This window comes from Podarcis tiliguerta (genome assembly GCF_965153285.1).
Source record: "Podarcis tiliguerta genome assembly, chromosome: 6".
Lineage (NCBI taxonomy): Eukaryota > Metazoa > Chordata > Lepidosauria > Squamata > Lacertidae > Podarcis > Podarcis tiliguerta.
The window spans coordinates 30,129,121-30,153,559 of NC_139539.1; the positions used below are offsets into that span (position 1 = coordinate 30,129,121).

The 24,439-nt window shown below is 42.2% G+C and overlaps 1 protein-coding gene and 1 long non-coding RNA gene across 7 annotated transcripts; both read left to right on the forward strand.

Moving 5' to 3' along the window:
• The first annotated feature begins 1,536 nt into the window (after positions 1-1,536).
• Positions 1,537-7,742, forward strand: LOC310679226. Of its 2 annotated transcripts, none has more exons than XR_014512156.1 (3): positions 1,537-1,651; positions 3,794-3,901; positions 6,663-7,742. It is a non-coding gene; the product is annotated as an uncharacterized lncRNA (long non-coding RNA). The 2 variants fall into 2 exon arrangements; XR_014512157.1 differs by having other exon boundaries at positions 6,773-7,742.
• A 4,477-nt stretch (positions 7,743-12,219) lies between these two features.
• Positions 12,220-24,367, forward strand: TLDC2 (TBC/LysM-associated domain containing 2). 5 transcript variants are annotated; one of them, XM_083444095.1, is made up of 9 exons: positions 12,220-13,713; positions 15,368-15,457; positions 16,482-16,592; positions 17,220-17,343; positions 20,160-20,300; positions 21,589-21,741; positions 21,886-21,981; positions 23,158-23,231; positions 24,092-24,367. In XM_083444095.1, the coding sequence occupies exons 3-9, from the start codon at positions 16,552-16,554 to the stop codon at positions 24,225-24,227; spliced, it is 765 nt and encodes a 254-aa protein (XP_083300221.1). In that variant the 5' UTR covers positions 12,220-13,713; positions 15,368-15,457; positions 16,482-16,551; the 3' UTR covers positions 24,228-24,367. The 5 variants fall into 5 exon arrangements, with proteins under 5 accessions (XP_083300221.1, XP_083300220.1, XP_083300222.1 ...); XM_083444094.1 differs by lacking the exon at positions 12,220-13,713 and having other exon boundaries at positions 14,691-15,457; positions 20,142-20,300; XM_083444097.1 differs by lacking the exon at positions 12,220-13,713 and having other exon boundaries at positions 15,390-15,457; positions 20,142-20,300; positions 21,886-22,022; positions 24,092-24,226.
• Positions 24,368-24,439: the final 72 nt, after the last annotated feature.

A 24,439-nucleotide genomic window follows, 5' to 3' on the forward strand; every position in this document is an offset into this window, starting at 1 on the left:
TTTTTCCAATCTTAAATTCAGTTCTCCACATCAAATTATTTTTTAAAAAAAAAGTACTCATGAAAATTCATCAGTATTTTAGTGCAAATTTCTCCTAATAGCCACACATTTGTATGCAATTTGGCTTAAGACATATGTTTTTACTAGGCAATTTTGCTAATGGATTATGCATGTCGTTTTCAATAATAAATGCATTTAATACACATTTTACCTTAATAAATATATGCACATTTGTGCACATTACTTGACCAGAGAACTGAACTGCATAATTCAAAGATGTACCAGTTTCAAAGGATAGCCTTGTTTCAGTTTGTCTATTTTTCAAGAAAGTGTGAATTAGGTAGGTACACCTTTCAATGAGAAATGAATCAAATGTTTACCCAACCCCTAGTGCTTTAGCAAAAGAACAAAGAAAGCCTGTGACAGACTCTCTCACTAAAGATGGGAGCTGGGTAGTGTGACTGAATTTCTGGGTGCTTAAAAATAACAGTTAACTACACTAGAGAGGTCTGCTTCAACTGTTCATGGTGGTTTTTCTTTATTATTCTGCAGCAAGGTTTTTACGTATGTGAATAATGCCATGTGTCCACTTATCCTCTCACCCAGAGGTTTGAAGGATTAGGAGGCACTTCTGGGACAAAATTAGACTTTTTATTTAATTACACTCAATGAGGGGTTTAAGCTTGATGGTTACAAATGAGAGGCACAATACTTAGTTTCAGGCAAACACACTTTACGTTTTAAATTTAGCCTCAAGATAGACTATTTCCACCTAGCATGGCTACTAGCATTACTACACCAGCAACACTTTCCCAGTCCTTTCTAATATTTTTACTTTTCCCTAATTAAACTGGGTTGCCCTGGCTAGCTAACCCTAATTCCTGTCAGGAAAGGTCCCTTTCTCCTCATGTCCCACATGCTTTCCCAAGCCCTAACTGATCCCCATCTGACAGTTTAACTGCAAAGTTCTATTTTTTAAAATCACCTGTTCTCCCTGACTGGCTGGTGTCCTAACCAGTTCTGATTGGTCACTGGGTCACCAGGAGGCTGATCCAGGGCCTGACAATCATGCAGAGATTCTCCTCTACCTAATATTTGTCTTTCTGTTCTCCAGAAGCATGAGGCAGATCGCCCCCACCTTGCTGTCCTCTCTAAGCAGTGTCAACTCCAGTTTTAGACTCTAATTTGCAGTATACACTTAAAACAGTATCAAACCACTTTAAGCAGCCAAAGTTTCATCCAAAGATTCCTGGGAACTATAGTTTGTTAAGGGTTGTAACAAGACCCCCTATTCCTCCTCACAGACACTTTACAAACTAGAATTCCCAGGATTTAGTTAGGCTTCCTGCGTTGCAGGGGTTGGACTAAATGGCCTTTGGGGTTCCTTGTAATTCTGTGATTCTTGGACAAAAGCCATTATTGTTTAAAGTTGAATTTATTTTAAACATATGGGGGCCTCATCTGCGGTCTCCCTGTGGGTCTAGTCTGTACAATCATCCAGATGGGGAGTGCAGGGCAAGTGAAGGAACCTGTTCTATTTCCCCATTTTTGTCATTGCTTGCATTTTCAGAAAGGTGAACAGGCAAAAACAACAAGAAGGAGAAACTACAGGGTCAGGAGATTCTGGAGGTTGGCAGAGTCTCCTGCAGGTGTGTGTGGGTCTTGGCAGATGCCCAACAATGCTACCCCGAATGTATCCAAGGAAACCACACTCAAGTATTGCTAATCACCTCTCGAATCAAGTGTTTTTAAGCCAATGAAATCAATTGTAGGGCCACAATAGACATGATTACTTTGTTAGCTCTGAGGTGCTTGATTTTAGTAAGTAAATAAAGGGGGAAGTGCCTGAGCCAGATTGGCATGGAACATGGCACAGGGGGAAAGGGGGTCTCCATAGTCCAAACTGTAAACAGTTATCCTTTTGCCTGCTCTTCAGACTATACATTTGGTTTTGGTTTTTAGACACTGTGCTGCTTTAGGTGCCTTTGGGTGTGGTGAATGAACTTGAACATTCAAAATAGACATTTTCACCACAGGCTTCCCTAGAAATATACAGTAGCTGTTCTTTTATTAAATTTTACTTGTTTTGAATGATACCATCATATATTTTAATGATACCATCATATATTTTAAAGAGGACTTCAGGGCAGAATACAAGTCTCCTGAGAAAGCCTGAGGCGTAGTATATCTGTTTTTAAACACAAGTCAACTTCTCCCTCGGTTTATATGTAAGATAGCAACACCTATCTTGCTTACATTAGGTAAGCAGATGCCAACCAGTGGGGACATTTGGAATTTTGAGAAAGTGTCATGGGCACCAGTCACAAAATGGCTTCTGTGAGGGTTTGTGGCATAACACAAAATGGCAACTGTGTGGCTGTGGCATGGCACAGCACAGCACAAAATGGCTGCCACATCTTAAAGAGCAGAAAAGGAGATAGAAACAGAAAATGGTGAAGTCATGACCCCCTTCAGTGAGGAAAAAGCCACCTACATCAGTCACCACCACAGTTGCTCACAGAAAAAACCTCTATACAGTACTCCTCTGTGCAGAAGGAAGGGAGGTATCCAATCCTAATATCCAATGAAGTATAGGTACATTTAAGGGGATGTATTCAGTGTGGAAGAGGCCACTGAACCAGAAGAGCAAACTGTCTCTTCTATATTGTGGATTTGTCAGGGTATGTTATTTACTGAGAACTTTTTTTTGGTGCCGTAGGAGGTACTGACAGGCACACTGGCACCCATAGGCACCAAGTTGGCAACTCCTGCATTAGTTCATAAGTTCATAACATGTTTCAGCTTTAGAAAACTAGAATTATGATAGTTTACTGGTTATGTCACTCTCCCCACTTTCTTTTACTGAAAATTACATCAGTGTGATTACTAAGTGCAATCCTATGAATCCTTACCCAGAAGTAAGTTCCACTGAGTTCAATGAAGGTTTTGTCCCCAAGTCAATGTGAATAAAATTGCAGCCTTGGGCAAATGTGTGCAATGTGCAACAGGATAGCAAGATAACAGAGAACTTGGGGGTGCAACTTAGGCTACTATTCAGTTTCTGGGGTTAAAGTTTGTATTGGGTCACAATTCCAACAATGGAGGCTGAATTAATGCTCATGCATAGCAATAGCAATTAAAGGGTCTCCCTCATTTCAATATTGCCCCTAAGGACATTTGTGCTTCTAACACTCCAAACAACAAGCTGGCTGAAAAGGCTGGACACTCCCAGTAAATTACACAGGGCAGCACACACATTCTTCCCCTGGCCTGGAGCCCGGCTACTTGCTCGGACAAGCCAGGCCAGAGATGCTAATCAGTGTTTTGCTAGGAAACCTTCTGCTTCCCCAAAAGTAAAGTGGAACTAGCACACTCTTTAAATGGCTGGACAGGCCCAGAAGGGCTGTGACATCCTGTTTCTTTTCCTGTTCGTATCTGTCTATGATTGCATGTCTGTATCCAAAGCATAATTAAAGATTATGGAGACCCTATGCTGAACAATATTTAATCAATGAATCAATGATATGTTTTTCCTACATATATTTTTAAGAACCTATGAAATTTCTCCATAACTTGGGAATGAGGCCCTTGATTTCTCATTGTGTTGTTATAAGAATTTTAAGGTCTCAAATATCGAATAAATATTCATAAATGCACACATATCTAAATATATGAACCATGTGTCTTAAATAGTATGGGAGAGCAATCCTGAAGCCATTTTGAGTCTCCCAATGACCTCTGCAATAAGGGAGGCAAATGGGGAAAGCCTTCTTATTGTCTTTTTTGCTTGCAGTTCCTGTCTTAAGGGCATATTTGTGCACGAATAGGGTGAGCCTGTGACCTGGACTCAGGAACTAAAGTACAGTATTAACCATCACAAAAGAATGGCCAGACTGCCCAGGTAATGCAATCAGTATCCCGGCAGACAGGATTTCTGCTGTAGACCGCCTCCTTCTGTATTATGTATGATAGGGGTTGGGGGGTGGGTCTTAGGCTACAGGGTGGGCAATTTCCAAAGTCTATATAAGGGCTTGCACATCATTGTTCAGGGTTCTCCTCCCTCCTGTGTGTGGTGAGTGGGGACCCTGTTGCAACAGTTCCTTTAATAACGATCAGGCTTACTAGCCACTTTGCTTCTCAATATACTCTGGTTGGCCTCTGTTACTTTCTGCTACCAATAGGGAAGCCACTTAAGGATCCTATACAGGCACTGGAATACCCCATAAGGGAAAGGGAGCATTTTTTTCTTATAACAGTGTGATCAGAAGGGAAAGGAGGGTATGATGCAAGCTTCAGGACTTAGAGAAATCTTGGGCACTGGCAGAGGAAAGCGGGTGCAGGGAGTGCAGCGTGGACCGGGTGTCAGCTGTGAGGGTGGGTGACATTGGAGTGCCACCCACCCCACCCCCGCTCGCTGTGCAGGCAGCGCACCCAGGGCGTGGGCCGTGGGCCAATAGGGACAATGCTGCCGTGGGCAGCTAGCAGCCTCCCCGACGCTTACCGCACAGGCAGCAAGCAGCTAGGGGTGCTCGCCGTGCAGGCAGCTAGCCCTGTCCCCACGGGCCGGCTAGCCCTGCCCTCTCACCGCTCTGGATGCCGGGGCAGGTAGCTCCGCCCCTGGTGTTGGGTTCTCAGATGCTATTAGACTGTAACTCTCATCATTCCTGACCATTAACTCAACTGCCTGAGGATGATGGTGTTGGCCATTTACAGTTTAGTAGCGCTGCAGAGAGCTTGCTGGGGAGACCATGCATAACAAGGAACTCAAAAATAACTTTAACAAGGTTTCAATAACAAAACAAAAACTCCTTTTACACTAAAGATAACAACAACAAACCAGACCCAACCACCAACCCATCCCCCAGGGTAATGAGAGAGCTAGGGGCTGCTCCTTATATACTATGCCCAAATGCTGACACAGCTTAATTAACACAACCTAGCAGCACCTGCTATGTTTCACAGCTGCAAGACTGGGTCTCGTTATTTGCCCTGGCCCTTAAAAACATACACAACTTGTGAAACAATAATGAACCTTCACATTTTGCAGTGACCATTCAACAGATGTGAGTTGTAGTCCAGTGACATTTAGGGACCATAGGTTAAAGAACACCACTGTAGAGCAAATGATTGATGATGGTTCAGTATTCACACCCCACATGTCATGCACACAAAATATTGACCATATTTTTCCGCCCTGAGCTGCAACAGCTCTAACTTATTAAATCTAATCTTATTCTCTCTATTTTTTTACGCAGAACCCTTATTTAATGTGCCCCCACCTCTGCTTCACCTTTGTCAAGACAGTCGCTGCTTAGACTGCAACGTGCCACCACCATCCTCCTTGCCTGTTCTAGTGTGAGCAGCTGGTGCTGGTTAACATGGTTATCTATCATGGAGGCCCCATATAAGTATTCCTGGACCAATGCCTAATTTATATTGTTTCCAGTTCTTTGGCTTTAAATCTCATGTTTCCATCATTTTACCGTTACAGAAAGAGCCATTTTTAAATTGGTCCCTGTTTTAACTGGAGTTGTTTAAATACAACGGACTACTTCCCTGAAATAAGCCATGTTTCCTAAATGCTGCTCTGGTTCTCTTCTCCTCCCAGCACAGTAGCATTGCCACGACACGCATTGCCCATCCTACAGTAGTACTTTAATAGTGCATCACTGTGGGGTAGGAGCATGTGAGTGCTCTCTCTACAGGAGTCCCAATTTTTGCAAAGATTCTGCAATAGCAGCAAAATGACCTTTCTTGGGACAAAACTGCATAAATAAGCTCTCCCGCTGACACAATTCTCGGCTCACTCCAATTTTGCAAGGCGATTATTTGGAGTTACAACAGAACAAGGAAATTTGAAGGCTCTAAACCCTGTGTGGCTCTTCATTTGGCAACCTTGGACATACCCCCCCCCCATACCAGTGCTTTTCCCCCCTTAAAAAATATGTTTTGGGGTACTCTCATTTTCCTACTCATATTGAAATACTGCCCCTCAGTGAGGCCAAACTTAGATTCACAACATATTTAGGGGTATGTATATCCCTGCGTCCCCCTAGAAAAAAAGCACCACCCCTAAGCAAGGTTCTTGGTCCCTGATCTTCTGGACGACTTAATATACACGATATGCCATTACAGTGGTACCTCAGTTTACATACGCTTCAGGTTAGAGACTCTGCTAACCCAAAAATAGTACCTCAGGTTAAGAACTTTGCTTCAGAATGAGAACAGAAATTGTGCTCCAGCGGCACGGCAGCAGCAGGAGACCCCATTAGCTAAAGTGGTTCTTCAGGTTAAGAACAGTTTCAGGTTAAGAACGGACCTCCGGAATGAATTTAGTACTTAACCCGAGGTACCACTATATTAACTTATGAGCTGTTCATTAAGAAAGTGTGTATCTATAGCACTGTATGCTTCTCCAGACCAAAATAAAAATAAAAATCCAAATGAAAATGAAAATGTCAAGCACTACCATTCAGAACTGAGGTTATGCCATATGCGCAGTACCTACACTCCACAACTTGGCCACGTGACACACCTGAGCACAGTCCAGCCCCAGTTAAAACACTTTGAAGTTGTACTGAATTCATTAGAAGAGACAAAGAGAGACAGAGACAAACAGACAGAAAGAGAGCATGTTTTTAACTCTCTTCTATTGAAACCAGGTTGGACTTCGACTTAACTTTCCCCCGAATCAACCCCATAATGCAGAACGTTGGAATAAATGGTTCACTACATAGCTTGATGAAAAAATAATTGCTTTACTATTGGCCAGAGAAGAAACAGCTGCAGGGAGTTTGCTTCCCCTCTGCCAGAAAAAAAATCAGCTCCAACTGCCAGTTTCCATGGAACTGCAAGAAGCAAGGGGGAAAGCCCATCAGCCTCTGCCACCAGCCAGAGAACCAAAGACCACCAGATCGTTACACTGCTTCTATCCAAATGACAACACAAATAAAGTGAAAATCAGCCTGGGTATGGCACATCTCACTATTTCCTTCTGGTTAGGGCTGGGGGGGGCATTTGATTCAGATCACATTTAAAAGCGGAACTACATAACCTGCACTTTTCAAAACTATGTGCTAACTGGAACACACTCATCCTTTGAAATCAGCCTTGGCCCTGCGGACAGTAGTCATGATGAGCTCCTGAACTTCAAAAAATCAACAGTACATTCAATGATATCAATTACAGGCTAGAATGCGACTATCAAGGTTAAGCCTAGATTCAGAGGATTTTCAGCTGTGAGCCATTGAGTCTCTTCCATGCTCTTTATGTGAAGAAGAAAAAGCCAAAGAAAGACATTTGTAATGCAAATGAGCAACACAGCCAATGTAAACATTGGCTTTAAGCAAAGCAAGTACTCAGATGCAAGCTGTACAAAATTCCTGTAAAAACAATGAAGAGGCTTGTGGCCCCTTATACACAAACACTTATTCGGGCATAACCTTTCATGGACTAGAATCCATTTCATTGGATGCAAGACTCTAGTCCATGAAAAATTATGACATAATAAGTGTGCTGGTCTTTAAGGTGCTGGAAACTGTTGTTTCACTGTAACAGCCTAACAGTCTCAGAATGCAACTAAATTGTTTCTTATGCTGCCATCTAGTGACTGGTTGAAATAAAGACTTGCCCTACACACATTCAGATAAATAAGATTCAAATAGGATGGTAAAGTGCTGGGACAGTAAAGTTTCCAGATGATAGACAATAAGTTGATTGCGGGGGTGTGGGTAGTATTACTACTACTACATTTATATTCCACATTTTCTCAAATGAGTTTGCAGTGGTGTACACACTTCCACAACAATCCAGTGAGGTTAGTTAGGCAGAGAGATAGTGACTGACCCACTGGGCTTCAAGGTTGAGTGGAGATTTGAACCCTGGTCTCCCAAGTCAGAGTCCAGGACTCTAACTACATCAAACTGGCTCTCATGCCGAGGTGGTATAGCCTACTCTATCACCTCAGGATTCTACCATCTCATTCTGCTTCAAGTGTTAAATCAGGTCAAGTCAGACTATCTAGCAAAAGCCAATCTTTGGGATAAATCAGGCCTAAGTTTACCGTTGTCTGAGGGTTGCTACTTCACATGCTATTTTTCAAACCATACATGTTCAACCCAAATGCAGAGTGCTGGTGCAACAGATGTGTGAATGCAAACATGTTTATCATATAGGTGCTCATCAGGAAATCTGGATTAGCTGTGGGAGCTTGCCAATTGTAGAGTTACTGCCCATCTGGTTTTGCCATACCATACTGTACGAAATTGACAAGATGTTGCCCCTAAAACCTCATGCACGATGTTATTAAAATTTGCCTTTGATTCCTGATAGCGTGAATCCTGGCATGTCTATCCATATGCATGCGTGTACAAACACACATGGTGGGTTTTATCTTGTGAACTGCCCTGAGATCTTTTGATGATGGGCAGTATATAAATCAATCAATCAATCAAATAAATAAATAAATTTCCTATAGGTAATATCCAGCTAAGTCCTACTCAAGAGCACAACAAACCCCTAGAAACCGATTGACTTAAGTAACCTTCCAAGTCCATGAATTTCAAGAGGTCTACTCTGAGTATGTCTAACAGTGGATATCACCCTATGTATTTAATTTGCATGCAGAATACATTTAGGTGATGCTGTTAACAAAATTAATCTTGATTAAAATATGGAATACACTTATGTGTTTATGATTTTTCTGGAGTGTTGCTAAGAATTATAAGCATTTTAATTCACAAAACTCACTGCATTATTTTATCTCACACTGCATCAACTATCCAGCAAGTTTGGATTCTACAAACACAGACTTTATAGCAATTCATAAAACACACAGCACATATAATCTAGGCAGCTTGCTGTTGCCACTGTGGTTACCAATAATTGAATTTCAGTACAAATTTACACTCCAGTGGGTAAAATTTAACAAGTGGTGAGGTCCACACAGACTCAAGGAGGTATCTGAAATTAATTGACAGCACAAGCCTACACATGTCTACTCAGAAGTAAGACCCATGGAATTCAAGGCGGCTTACTCCTGTATAAATGAGTAGAGAACTGCAGCCAAAATGTTTTATTGATTCACAGTGGTAACTACAGAAATGATAGCATGAACTTCAACGATTACATAAAAGAAAATCCATCAAGGCAGGGCAGTGTAATAAACAAAGCAGCACAGTATGAATAAAAGAACAATAATAATCAAGCTGGTGCAATGTGAATGAAAGAACAAAAGCAATTTGAATTAGAATGATGGACAAAGCAACTACTAAAGCAATACATAATAAATTACAAGGACCTACACTGCAGCTTCTTAATAAGCATTTAATTTTAAAAGCATTCTAAATTCTCTGAGCTTGTGGACTCGGTTCCAAGAAGGAGATTGCAAGCCCTTCTTAGGCGCTAGAGATACCAGGCTGCAAACCAATGTCTGCTTTCACCAAATTGGCCTTGTGGCCACAACAATTAGCTTATTTTGTCTACTTGTATTTCCTCATCGCACCATCCGTTGCTTTGTGTAACATCTTACCTGATGAAGAGTTATGGAGAGCTGAAGAGCTAAGCAGCTAAGCACATTTTTGTGACTTCGGGGCTGGTCCTAATAAAGAATTGCCCAACTGTAGGCCTTTAGCTCAGTGGTAGAGCATTCGCTTTGCATGCAGAAGGACTCAGGTAGGGCTGGGAGAGAGCCCTGTCTGAAATCCTGAAGAGCCACTGCCAGTCAGTGTAGACAATACTGAATCAGATGAACAAATGGTCAGACTCGGTGTAAGGCAGCTACCTATGTAGCTATGTTTGCTTGAGCTGGGGAAGATGGGAGTTGTAGTCCAACAATGTCTGGAGACCCAAGGTTGAACACTGTCCTAGCACATGGAGACGGTTGTAATAATAATAATAATAATAATAATAATAATAATAATAATAATAATTTATTATTTATACCCCGCCCATCTGTCTGGGCCTCCCCAGCCACTCTGGGCGGCTTCCATAGAAACCAAAAATACACTAAAATATCACACGTTAAAAACTTCCCTGATGTCTTCTGAATGTCAGGTAGTTGTTTATAACTTTGACATCTGTTGGAAGAGCATTCCACAGGGTGGGCGCCACTACCGAGAAGGTTGTAGCCACATGTGCACACACCATGAAAGTACACAGGCTGTGCACATACAGTGAAGAAGAGTCAACTAAGGAGTCACATCAGTGGAAGCCCTGCCCTTCTACTTGAACAATGGCTCCTCTCCATCTTCTCTCCTGAAGTTGGCTCTGCTGGGGGTTGGAAGAATCCCCAGAACAGTACTCAGTAGGGGAGGAGGGATCATTACATTCGGCCAGCCAAAATGTTATATTGAATCCTTAGTGTTATATTGATTCTCTTCTCATAACTGTGAAACACAGGCCTTTCCCTGTTATCCTGAGAACTGTGGGCTACCCTTCACAGAGCTACAATTCCCAGCACCCTTCACAAACTACAGTTCCCAGGATTCTTTGGGGGAAAGCCATAAATTATTATTATTTAAGAATAAATTATTATTATTTAAACAGCTATCCTATTTTAAAAAGACATCTGAAGGCAGCCCTGTTTAGGAAAGTTTTTAATATTTAATGCTGTATTGTTTTTAACATTTGATTGGGAGCCGCCCAGAGTGGCTAGGGAAACTCAGCCAGATGGGCGGGGTATAAATAATAATTTATTATTATTATAAAAACATTAAATTTAAAGCGTTTAAAGTTGTTTTTACTGCTGTAACCCACCCCAGAACCTTAGGATGAAGGGTGGATAATCAATCAATCAATCAAGTGCTTTAAATATATGGTGTGTAGGCATCCTTAATCAAATAAGATAAAGAAACAAATGCAAATTTTTGGCTTCGAATTTGGGTTACCTTAGCGCAAGTTATTTGTTGCCCTTAGCATAAGCATATACTGTATGTGAGTTTGTATCCAAGCCGAATGACTGTATATTTTGAAAGTGACCTTGAAGCACTCCCCTACCCAAGGCATACAAATGTTGTTGTGTCCAGGCAAACAACTGCTGTCTCTGTAGACTGAGAATCTCCCAGGTGAGCTCTCTGCACACCTGCACCGGGAAGTGAGTCAGCAGGAACAGAGGCTGCAGCTGGATCACAGAGAATCCCAGACTCTGTGCCCTGGAATAGAAAACATCACAGGGAACCTCCTGGCAACTGTGCACAGCCCAGACTCCCTGAAGCCTGAAAGTTTAGCTGGTGATCTGGTTACTGCATTTTCTTGGACGCTAGCAGCAGAAGGTTGAATAAGGGCAAAAGTAAAGGATCATCACTCAGAGGTAAAGAGCCATCAAGCAGGAACCAGACTGTCAAGCCAAGGATCAATGTTGGGAGGCAGAACAAGCCAAGAGTCAGACGCAGTAAAGCAATGGTGGGGAACCTGTTGTTCTCCAAAGTCCTGGACAAAGACCGTTCTCAGCTTTTCTATCTAACCACCCATTATGTGCCTTGTGCGTCCACAACACCTTATAGGTTTGAAGCAATAGAAAGACCTCGGACAGTTTCCCAGAAAGGTACACATGCATCTCTTACTGTGTACAGTAGTACCTCAGGTTACAGACACTTCAGGTTACATACGCTTCAGGTTACAGACTCCGCTAACCCAGAAATAGTACCTCAGGTTAAGAACTTTGCTTCAGAATGAGAACAGAAATCGTGCTCCAGCGGCACGGTGGCAGCGGGAGGCCCTATTAGCTAAAGTGGTGCTTCAGGTTAAGAACAGTTTCAGGTTAAGAACAGACCTCTGGAACAAATTAAGTTCTTAACCCGAGGTACCACTGTATTATAAAATGGGATGGTAAATGACCATAGTCATAACTACAATCTGTCACATGTTTTATCATCCTTATCTTCATCTCCACAACAGGTAGACCCTAAGTATATATACATTCTTAGCTCATCTCTTTCCACAGGCTGACAAAAAATTACAACATGTTTAAAACCAAAATAGAATAATAAACTGTAAAAGCACACACAACAAACACACGCCAAAAAAAGCAAGTAAAAACTCAAGTTATCCTTCGTATCTGTCAGACACACCCCATGTGGAAAATCATTTGTGTATATTTTTGCTTCTTATATTAGTTTCTGTGAATTAGTTGTTCCATGTGTTGCTGCTATGTCTAGATGTGCACAATATTCTGTAAATTAAAATGCATTATGTTCTGTTTCTAGCAAATTGGAAGTCACTGCTAAGATGGTGTAACTAATATCTATATCCTTGAATCCTTACCTTCCAGCAGCGTTAAAGAATGCATTTTAGGGTACCCAGCAAAGCTATAGCGACTCTTCAGGTGGGCAGAGGCAAAAGAGGACCACAGAAGCAACACACTCCAAAGCAGGTGTTGGAAGATTCAGGACAGATCACAGGAAGTATTTCTTCAAAGGGCACATAGTTATGCTATGGAACTTACTCCCACAGGAGGCAGTGATGGTACCCAACTTAGATGTCTTTGAAAGACGATTAGACAAATTCATTGAGGTTAAGCCTATCAGATGGCTACTAGCCAGGATGGATATGCTCTGCAACTGTGGCTTGAGCCTATAGTGCTTCTGAATGCCAGTTACTAGAAACCACAGGACGGGGAGACCGCTCCTGTTCTCAGGTTCAGATTGCTGGTTTCCCACAAGGCATCTGGTTGGCCGCTGTAAGAACAAGATGCTGGAATAGTTGGGCCTGGCCTGGTCCAGTAGACTTGTCTAATGTTATCCTGAATGTTTAACGGTTGCGTAGTTTGCAAGGGAGATATAGTTTGCACAAGCTACACCTGTAGAAATTGCATCTTCTGCTCATCTGTTGAAGGTGTTCTCTGGCTATCCTAGGCACTCTGCACCCTGTATTTCCATCAGTTTTTCCTATGATCCACTCCACTTGTCTCCATGGAGAAAGTAAGACTCCCGCTAGCTACCGAATGCAAAAGTGGACAGGGCAGGAAGCATGGCTGCCATAGCTTTGCTTAATGCTTCAAAGCATTTAAAGGCATATAGGCACCATCTCTGCCTGGGAACTTCAACAATGTGAGGAGGAGGAGTGTGTGTGTGGCACTGACAAGCTTGCCTGATTTATTTATTTCTTAGAAAGAAGGGCTTTATTTTTGTGTGTGTGTATATTCCTGGTCTTGAATGAGACTGGTTGTGGGCATTTACTCCATCACATCAACAAGCTTAACAATTTGCGGCCTGATTTACTCAATGAACATCTGTGTTATCATCTACAGATGAGTGATAACTTACTTCAGCAACAAGGGGTGGGTTAGGAGGAAGAAAAGTAGTGTCAGAAAGTTTACAGGCAACACATGCATTGCAACATCATTGTTACAAATAGAAACACTTGCAGCAACCTGACTGTTGATCCCAAAATAATGGGACCCATTGGCTCAAGATGGATGTGTTGAACTTGTACCCTGTGAGTGGCAGGTGAGCAACCGCTGGCACAGATTGAGAGAGTTGACAAGGAAGGTGGACTGGATAGAACCAGGCATGTGTTCACAGTCCATATGAACTTTGTGACTATTCAGAGCTGTATTTCCAGAGCTGTATTGTTAGTGATGCTTCCCTGAGATTTGCAGGGGATTCCTCAACACCTCTGCTTTAAGCAAGGCAACAACAGAACAGCTGCTTTATATGGGACCTACCCAGCTGTGCTTTGTTAGACGTCTCCCCACAGAACCCTCTTCAGATAAATGTGAGTAACTTGTAAATAAGTCATTTCAGCTGAGTGCATTTGAGTTTTACCAATCTTCTTACAATAAGATGGAACTGTGTCTCTGTGCCGTCTCTGGGGCGGGGGTATAGGTGAAGTGGAAAAGAAAAATCAGATCTTTAGAAGATAAGTTTCTACAAGAGGAAGGAGGGTGTGCTGGGAACAGTGGCTATCTTCTGAAAAAAAGAAACATGCTCCTACATTAGCTTGGAGCATCTCAGGTCATGCAGATAAACCCACAAAAGTTACTAGCTTGCAAAACAGTAGTAATAAATGCTGGCCTCATAAGAGGCTAGTAGCCTGAGTTTCTTTGGTGGTTGTAGAACAGACAGCATGGAAATGAAGACCACAGTGGTCTCTTAGCAGGCTAGTCCAAAAAATAAAACAAAAAAGCATTCTACCAAGTGAACTGGTGGAGGCAGGACAAAGTGACCCATAGCAACCACTCCAGCCTCCACCAACTCACAATATTTTCATGCTGGTTGTGAAAAGGGTACTTCCTGTTTCTACATTACAAGTCTGGGAACCAAGCTGTTTCAGAGGCAGGCTACTGTAGCAGTCCTCCTTTCTTACACCACTTCACTCACTCACCTGCATGGAATTCTTGGTCGCCTGTAGCTAGCAGGTAAGTTTGTTTTGTTCATTTTATTTTTATCCTGCCCTTCATCTATCAAGAACTCTGGGTAGTTTGCAACAGCCAAATCCACAAAATCCAAAAAAACTAAAACCATAATCACAGCATTATGAATGTAGAATTTACATGTGTTTTATTTATTTTTAGATAGTGTTGAGTCTAATCTTTTAAATAAATACCTTTTAAAACTTTCGCTATTGCTCATTTTAATGTTTTTATTTTGTTGATAAACTGCATCGAGTTTGGGGTTGTGTTTTTACATTCAAGCAGTATATACATTTTGTTAAATAAAAACCCGGTGAAGGCCAGGGAGAAAAAATATTAATAGTAGCTGTGGTAGTAGTACTAATGCCTAAACTTTAATTTATCTCCCCAAAGCCTGAATGAATAAAAACAACTAAAACTGGTAATCAAAATATTTCCCATGAGGGTAATAGCCACACTTCCCAAGGCAGAGCAACATGCAGAAGGGCAACAGCTCATTGGTGGAGCATCAGTAGAGTTCTCTGATTGCTCCATCTCAAGAATAACATAGAGCTGCGAAAGTTATAGAAAAAGGGAAACCAGCATGATCTAGGGGCTGAAGGACTTTCCTTGCCACAAATAGCCAAAACATAAGGGGCTTCTTAATTCAGGGAAAAAGACAACATGAGGAGAGCATATCATTTTATAAGAATGATGCATGGTTTGGCATAGTGAGGGAAGTCTACTGCCTTCAAGCTCTGCTTATGGTCTAACTGGAAGCAATTGGCTAGCTGCTGTTGGAAGGAGGGGGCTGATCTGATCAGTCTAGCAGGGCTTATTTGATGTTCTTATGATGATCTCCTGTGTAAAATTTTAGCACACTTGAGAATGAGACTGTGTGTAGATAAGTGAATTTTAGGGGATGTGGCTTGCAAACTCTCTCCCATGCTTTGATCCCACTAGGCAGTGATTCCCATGACTCATAAAGCCTGTTAATTTGCATGTTACCATAGTTTCTTTTGCATGTCACTTCTACAGTAGCTAATCTTCTAGGAGTTGACAAGCCGCGTCTCCTGATGTTGGGGGAGCAGGACCATTCTCGAGTGTAGCCTGCAGTGGGGCAGTTAGGTAATTTTAGACTCTTACTCCGCCGCCATCCCAGCCTTTAGATGGTGGTGTGGTTTCCTGCACTTCCTTTCAATGTGATAAACTGCCCCTGCTGAGTTTGAGAACCTTCCTGTTCATTCTGCTGAGTGGGAGCCCTGGACATCTGCTCATAAATCCTGCCATAGTGACACCCATGGCACCTTGCCGGATATTCCTGGGTTAAATGCTTGTGTGGAACACATTTTATTTAAGAGAGCAACTCTGTCATAAGTTGAAGGGTCCAAGACCAATCCAAGACTTCTCATGTCTTCCCATATTCTCAGATGCTCCTAAGCAGCATCCTTGCTCAACTTCTTCACAAAGAACCACAATGGCTAATGAAAAACAAGCGTTAAGAAGATTCAGTATCCTTGTAAACTATAGAAAAAGGATGGGGAACTTCATGCCAAGAGGCCAAACACAGTGCTCCAGACCTTTGGGTCTCTCCCTGGGCCACTACACTGATTCAGTGTAATGCTTTTTGGACCTCTTGAGCCCCATAATTTGCATGCTGCAGATCTCCAGTGTGCAATTTCATTTCCCATACTTGTTATGTAGCAATAAAGGACAGTTGTGTTTGAACGGCCTGCCCCCTCCTGATTTGTTTTCCTGCTACTCCAACACATCACTTTCCTTGAATGGTTCTGCTTGACTCAAATGTGTTCTGCCTTCCTCTGATAATACTTCTTACTTGCCTGGATGGAGGTTGCCTGGATATAGGAAAATGTCAGGAAATCAGGAAAACGTCAATAACTATTTATTTGCGAGCAACAGGTCAATAAATCAGCATAGCAGCTAGGACTTGCTATATACATTACTAAGGTTCTGACTAGTTGTCACTGAACTATGGAAGGAACCACACCCAAGGAAGGCAGTTTCTATTACAGACCAGGCCTGTTTCTTAAAGAGACAGGATACGCTCAACATACACCTGTCACTAACCATCTCGAGTTCTCCTCAGAGCTATAGTTTATGAAGAGCCAATTTCTCTCTTCCGCAATTCTAGGACTTTTATCTGTGAAGCCATAGAACAGGGGTGGACAATCTGAGTTCTCCAGCATGAGCAGTGGTCAGGAATGATGAGAGTTTACTCCAAGATCTGCCAATCTGCTATTGGGTTAAGTTCAAGGATTTCTTACTAATAAAGTTCTATACACCTTAGGGCCAGGCATATAATTGTGGTTGTTGTTCTGCAGGAGGGTTTCTGCTTGAAGCCCCTATATTATCACAAGTCTGTTCCACAGCTTCTCAGAGCAGCATTCTCAATGTGGCTGCCCCTATTTTGTAGAACACCATCCCAGTTGAGAATGAGATGACAGACACCCACTGTTTGTAGTTTCTGGAAACAATTTCATTTTGACAAGTTTTTCCAACTGGATGGGATGAAAAAGATTAGGTCTCTGGCCTTGCATCCTTTATATGTATTATTCTAAAACCAATCTTCATATTTTTTGGGTATTGTTTTCAGACCTATTTTGGTTGTTTCTATTGTATAATTATAACTCGTCTTTAAATTTATATGAATGCTGAGACATAAATTAATAAACTAATAAGAGCAATTATCTGGAGGGCCAGAAGTTCCCTCGCCAGTGCTACAGAACACTAGATAACTGGAAAAGACTGTGAGCCACAGGGTTTCATAGTGAGATCTCAGGTGACAATAGCTGTATAGCAATAGAAGAACCTGCTTACTGAGAGAGAATAAAGTACATGCTGTTTATGAATGAGGGTGTGTTCTCCACAGGCAATTGGCAGACACCTGCTCTCCCCTCTCTGACTCGCTGCCAGGAAACGGCACAGCTGCTGTGGTCGTGCTTTGGATGATCACAGAAAACATGAAAACTCCACGCTGTCGCTACACTCGTCTGGTATGTACTGCAGTCCTTGCTTCTTGGGTTGGGATAGGGAAGGACAGAGGTGGGAGTTGCCCCAAGGGGCAGGGCTAGAACAAATGGGTGCAAACTGCAGGGCATAAAGTTCATTTCAACTAAACGTTAGCAGAAGCTTCCTAGTGGTAAGAGCTAACAGTTGAGAATACTGCCTCAGGAGGTGATCTCCTACCATGGAGGCTGGATGGTCAAGTTGTAGGGAAGCAAGACAGATTGAACAAGAGGTTAGAAGAGATGACCTCCAAGATCCCTTCCAGGTCTAGAACTCTAGGAAGTGAAACTGCAAGCCATCCTCACTGTACTATGTCCCCCTCCCCGCATTTGTGTCTTTCTGAAACCTTCTGGCATCATGGGAGCCTGTTAAGAGTTTAGTGCTACTGGGTTCCTAGGTCCAAAAAGGTATACGTATATCCTAATGGAAAACGGAAACACTGGTCAGTTAACTTCAAAACCAGGCAGCACAGAAATATGTTTCTTTTAGTAGACAATGTGTTACTGAGGAATTTAAATTCCCTCCCTCCTTTCTTTTGGTGCAGAGCATCAATCTTCTATTTCAGATGTTTGGGCTGAGAATGCCATTGTTTATGTGGTCAAGATAGTGCTACCAGGCAATCCCAGGCAGAATATTCCATACCATTTGTGCAAAGGGGATTTAATTGATTAGGAGATTAATTTGATGAAAAAGCATCATGTTTGGTGGAGGTTACCATCACCTTGATTTTGCCTTCAACCTCAAGTTTTGCTTTTAAGCCCAGCTCCTCGGGCTATTTGGTAGACAGCTTTTAATATTCATATCCTTGAAGTGACTTAAGCAAATATATATTCAGATGGGTGGCAAGCCCAAAAGAAAGGAAGGTAGCAAGAATGTAGGATTTCTACAGAAGTGGGTGGTATATTTCCGCAACCAGGTTGGTGCTGCAGATAAGGGAAAGTATGTGTAATTGCGGAAGCACAAGGGAAAGTTATATTGATAAAAGTGAAGCAGAGGACAAAGAGCAGTGCTGATACCGGGCTTTGTGGTTTTTGCCCAATGCATTGCATTTTCATACTGAGATGGGTGTGTTGCTGTTATTATTTGGCCCAGAAAGGGTATCTACAAGCATATCCCACCATTATCTTCCTACACCCTCATCTTCAGTCTGAGTAAGGGCAATAGAAGCAAATAGGGATAACTTACCCGATAATCTTCAGATTGATTTTAAAAGCATAACAGTTTTTGCTTCTGTGCAGATGAGATACGATAGCATATACACATGCTAATAGGATTTTGAGGCCTCTCTACATGTGTTTCTAGGACAGTAGCTTGAGTACACAGATGTCGTGCAGGATCATTGTACTTTTATTATCTACACACACAATTTATTTCCTGGACATTAGTACAGCACAGTGGTACCAGGTTACATACGCTTCGGGTTACAGACTCCACTAACCCAGAAATATTATCTCGGGTTAAGAACTTGGCTTCAGGATGAGAACAGAAATTGTGCTCCGGCGGCGCAGCAGCAGGCCCCATTAGCTAAAGTGGTGCTTTAGGTTAAGAACAGTTTCAGGTTAAGAACGGACCTCCGGGATGAATTAAGCTCTTAACCCGAGGTACCACTGTATTGGCTATGTAGGACCTTGATAATGTGCAGCAGCCCTCAGGTGAACCACTTTGTACTAAAGCTGGGAAGAAGGCTCACCCCTCCTGAATAGGGATAGAAAGATCTGTCAGTTTTGATTCTCATTTTTCCAATCTTACATTCATTTCCCTGAATTTTTAGCAGTTTGAGTTTTTTGTTTTGTTTTTTAATCCTCACAGAAATTCAGCAGCATTTTAATGTGAATTTCTGCTCATGATCAATTTATTAAATGCAGTTTTTACTAATGTACACATTTCTGTAAGCAAGGTTCCTTATAAAATGTATTGTTACATGCTATTTTAACTATTATATTCATTTTATTTATTTTTCTGCACACTTTCCCTTAATGTATGCATTTTTGCAAACATTGTTTGGTTGGCGTACTGCATTGCAAAATTCCAAAGGATGGTTTTGTTTCAGGTTGCATATTGTTTTGGAAAGTACAAATTTCATAAATTCAGCTTTAAATGTGTACTGAATCTAGTTTCTTCTCTTGCAATTGCAATATTTAATGTCAGAGGAGGGGGAATTGCACAGCAAAGAGCAAACTGTCATTTTACTATGGTGTATTTTCATTAACAGAGTCAAGACTCCACATTTACATAGTTGACAATTGCAGGGTAGCTCTAAGACATTCCCGAGTTGCTTTTTGACCTGCCGTAAAGATGCACTAATAGAGCTTTGAATCAAGAATGGAGAACTTGTAGCCCTCCAGATGTTGTTGAACTGCAATTCTCATTGTCTCTGGCCATGCTGTCAGAAAGGAGCTGGAGTCCAACAACATCTGGACTGCTAAGGCTTTAAATGAATCACAGAAGACAATCAATCTACCCTTTTTCTAGTCTCACCCTCTGAAACAAAGGATGAAGGGGAGGAGTGGGCTCAGGATGGTTCATTAAACTGATGTTCCTGAGATTAAAATATTGCTTTATTGTGGCCTACATACTGCTGTGCTATTAATTATAAGACTAAGCTTTTAGCAGTCCCATGAGACTAGAGGGAAGGGTAGACTCATTGCCTTCTGCAATTCACTTTGCTTTATCTTTTTGCCTTTATAGTTCTCTCTGAGGAGTATCCTTCTATTGAAGCAACAGACTACATATTGGGGAAGATTCTGCAACTTAGTTGTTGCCTTATTCATTTCCCATTTAACAGTGTGTGTCCTTTTATCAGCCCAACCTGCTGGAAGAAGCCCTGTCTTCAGAACCTGAGGAGTCTACTGAACCAGAGAACCCGGTCTGGACAAGCACAGAATTTCATGAGCCTGTGCTAAATGGGCAAAGCAACATCCTGCACTTAGAAGAAATCCAGAAGGTGAGCACCCTTCATACTGTGACTCAGCAATTTTCTTTAATGAGTGCTGCTATCACAGTGACTCCCCTAGGTGAGCCCTTTGCCCTTATACATCACTTCCACACATTGTCCTTAGCTAAGGCACACATTATGGAGTATTACTGGCTGACCTCTGTTAACTGGGAAAGCAAGTTTTTGGCAGGAAGGTCTGCTGAAGCCATGTCTCTACAAGGGCCAGGAGACCCTTGGCCCCATTTACAAGGAACAAGTGCAAAGAAGTAAAAATTTCCAGGACAGTCTCAGTTATTTCCACAGGCTTAATATTCACTTTTGTGAATGCAAAGATTGTAGAAGGGGCCAATAACTTAGGCAGTGGTTCCCAATTACAGTGGTACCTCGGGTTAAGTACTTAATTCGTTCCGGAGGTCCATACTTAACCTGAAACTGTTCTTAACCTGAAGACCACTTTAGCTAATGGGGCCTCCCGCTGCGGCAGCGCGGCCGCACAATTTCTGTTCTCACCCTGAAGCAAAGTTCTTAACCTGAAGCACTATTTCTGGGTTAGCAGAGTCTTTAACCTGAAGCGTATGTAACCTGAAGCGTATGTAACCCGAGGTACCACTGTAGTTAAGGACTGCAGGCCCCCTGTTTTTCAAAAGCCAAGCCATGGACCCCCTACTTTTGAAAATGTTTTTTATGTGATTGGTGCCACCATATGCTCCAACATGTCCCAGAGCAAAACTGGGATGTGCGTCTTCTGGGCAGCACTCCTGTGTGAGTTACATGGCCCATGCAAAAGCACCCCAAAATGGGATGTCCTGGACGGTTGATGGGTATGTGCCATGGCCCTGCTTGGTGGGTTGTGTGGACTCCCTGAGGTTCCACCAGTTGGAAACCACTGACTTAGGGTGTATGACCTGTGACCTGAACTAAGCAGAAGATATACTGATGAGCTTGTGCAGGTGTGGTAAACCTTTAGCCCTCCAGATGCTTCTAAACTACAACTCCCATTATCTTTGACCATTGGGCCTGCTTGGTGGGTCTGATGGGAGTTGTAGTACAGCAACATTTGGAGGGCCAAAGGTTCCCCACAGATCTACTGGAATAACTTAAGATACATTCCTACGTTGGACAGGTTTAAAGCAAAGATGTGAACTTTGTGGATGTCCAGAGGCTGACGGACTCCCATTCCCCCCTGCCAGTATGCCAATGGGTAGGGATGGAGACATGCAGTCCAATAACATATTTAACGCCTCAGGGTAGATGGAGGTAAGGAAAGAAGTGACCTTGTGTATGTGATACCTTTTAGCTTGCACCACACCTCCCTCTACGAGTGACTGGACACCCATGGAACCTCATCTACTGTACAGCAAGGGATGGATTTAGCCTGAAGACTATGTACCGAAGCATGAGTGATTTAGCTTCTCCAGTGTTGTTGATTATCAGAGACACTGAAGGCCAGGTAAGCATAACTAGCTTTGAAACAGGCCAGACTTATCAAGTCTAGCAGAGGGGGGCTGACTGGTTGGGTTCAGTTCACTGCCTACTCTAAATGGCCTTCCTGCTACTTGCAAGTTACAACACATCTCTCTTGCATCCTTTTCAGATATTTGGAGCCTTTTCTTCTACAGCCATCCATGTCAGCAGCTGCTTCTACGGCAATGGAGAAACATTTCTCTTTTCCTTCACCCCACAACTTAAGGTGATTGAAGGGATATCATCCCCCAAGTATGAAGGTTATCGGTGTGTGTTAACATTATCTGGAGCTATTACCAATTATACAAATGTTGCCTGTCACTGATTTGCCACAGGCTTAAAGTGGTATACCTACAAAGTTTCCAGTATGCACCATTTGGCAGTTGGTCTAGTACAGGGATGTCCAACTACCGGTAGATCCCCGGCTGATCCTGGTAGATAGCGGGATCCTTATCATGTACAAAATGTTACAGGGGAAAAGCTGAAAAACTCTGTGCAATCCTCCCCCTAAAAAGCTCAACAGCTCTAGGCAATCCACCCACCCCCCACATGCTCCTCCCCCCTCCAATGACAATGGGTCATTGACAATAAAATAATGACAATAAAATCACTGCCAGTTTTTTTATACTGGGAGTAGATCAGTCTCTTGGGAGCTGGACATGCCTGGTCTAATAAATCAGCCTTCCCCCATCCTTCTTTTTATCCTGGCCTTTGATACCTGAGATAGACATTTATAGGACCAACCCTATTCTTACTATAAATGATTTTACTTGCAAAGGGGAAATGCTTGTTTAAAGTTACCAGAGATCTGAAATGGGGCATTAACAGTCAGGGTGCTGCTTCAATTGTTTTATACACACACACACACACTTCAGTTATAATAAAACACGGAAGGTCAACACAAAAGATGCTGGACTGCAAGCAACCATTTGACAATACCGTGTGGATTCTCCAATATATATATATATAGAGAGAGAGAGAGTATGAAAACATGGCTGTTCCAGAAACAAGGGTGAGCGTGGAAGAAGTCACAATTAAAACACATGGTAGGAAGTGGTAAGCGACCCCTACCAATAAATACTTGGCAGTAAATTCTACTGAACTTAATGAGACTTACACCGGAGTCAATATGCAGACAATTGCCCTGATAGGGAGCTTGTGTATTACGTTGCAATTCTGGCTTCTCATTTTACTTCTGAGTCAAACTTCACAAGAAGTCTGCAAGAGTTTAAGGGGTGGGGTGCTGACACAACGTTCAAAATGCTGCCAACTGAACCAGAATATAAAGGTTTCAAGTAAGCATTGGAAAACAAAATAATGATTGTTTTCTCTAGTTGTACAGCTGTGTCTTTTATTCCCAATATGCTTCTCTCAACAGTGTTTTTTTCTTCTTACTCTCCAGGTATTTAAGTGGACAGGTAAAAACACCTTCTTCATGAAAGGAGATGCAGACTCCCTAGCAATTGGTGGAGGCAGGTATGTGACTGTGAAAGATGTTAGTGGGGGGAAATGGTTTTGTTGTGAAGGTAAGGGGTGCTGCAGTGCAGTCCCAATCAGATTATTAACTTTTGAGGATGGTCTCATCATCAGCAGTTCTTTTTGGAGCCAGTGTCCCTCCACTACTGAATCAGTGATACAAGTAAAAAAAAATGCCATCACAGTTAAGCTAGAACAAGTTATTCCTCAGAATGAGAACCATGATGAAAAGTATTTTTACTTTTATCTAAATTTACCACTATCCACCCTTCACTTATTTCTAGGTTTCATGACATCAAACTGAAGATTCCTCTCTCCTATACTTCTTCAGTCATTATGATTTGAGATACCGGCTATAAAAAGCCCAATGGTATTTTTGTGTGTGTCCTTTGAGTGGACATAGCTGTCTAGCTTTATTTAGTACACATTATCATCTTGCCCTGCGTCAAGATCTTCCAAGTTACTGTGGACTCTTTTGTATACATGTTGGAAAAATATGGTTAATCATTGCAGTGGAAAACCAGTTTGGCTGTATATAGTTTCAAAGCATCTAAATGTATAAATAGAAACTGTGGCAAAATGGTGAGTTCATTGTAAACCCTTTCAGAGCAGGGGAAAGAATTTGAGTAGAAAGGAAGCAACGAGCCCTCTAATCTGGCTCCCACTGCAAGGTAGAACCATTGACCACCCCTTCTTCAATCAGCCCAGGCAGCAGAAAGCAGGTGCATGTGAGATACCTACAGAGCTGTTGACTCACAATGAGCCCAAACCACACTGTATTTCTTATGGATCAGAAGCTTCTTGTGTTCCTCATTCTGCATAAAGTTTATCCAATGTTTTGCCTTTCCCTTTATTTTCAGTGGCAAATTTGGATTGTGGCTAGATGGAGACCTGAACCATGGAGGAAGTCAGCCCTGTGAGACATTCAACAATGAGACGTTATCTCCCAAAGAGGAATTCCTCATCAGAGACCTGGAAGTTTGGGCACTTTCCTAACTCAAAGTGTGGTGGTGGTGGGGACAAGTCCCCTTCTGCATCAACACTGCAAGTGCCATGGGAACAGGGCTTGGCCAGTCGTCCTGTGGTGGCAGCTTTTCAAATCCCCTTCAATGAACATAAACTTGCTGTAGAGACTCCCTCTGTCTCCGTAGATTGGGATGGAAAAGATGCTGGATTAACTCAGCAATTTCCTCATCTCTCTCTCACCC

Excerpts from the sequence above, each read along its gene's own strand:
- TLDC2 (XM_083444094.1), top strand. The coding sequence starts at position 16,552 with ATGATGAGAGTTTACTCCAAGATCTGCCAATCTGCTATTGG. Across the intron at positions 21,742-21,885 it reads TCAGAGACACTGAAGGCCAG|ATATTTGGAGCCTTTTCTTC; the intron begins GTAAGCATAACT and ends CATCCTTTTCAG. Across the intron at positions 21,982-23,157 it reads CCTTCACCCCACAACTTAAG|GTATTTAAGTGGACAGGTAA; the intron begins GTGATTGAAGGG and ends CTTACTCTCCAG.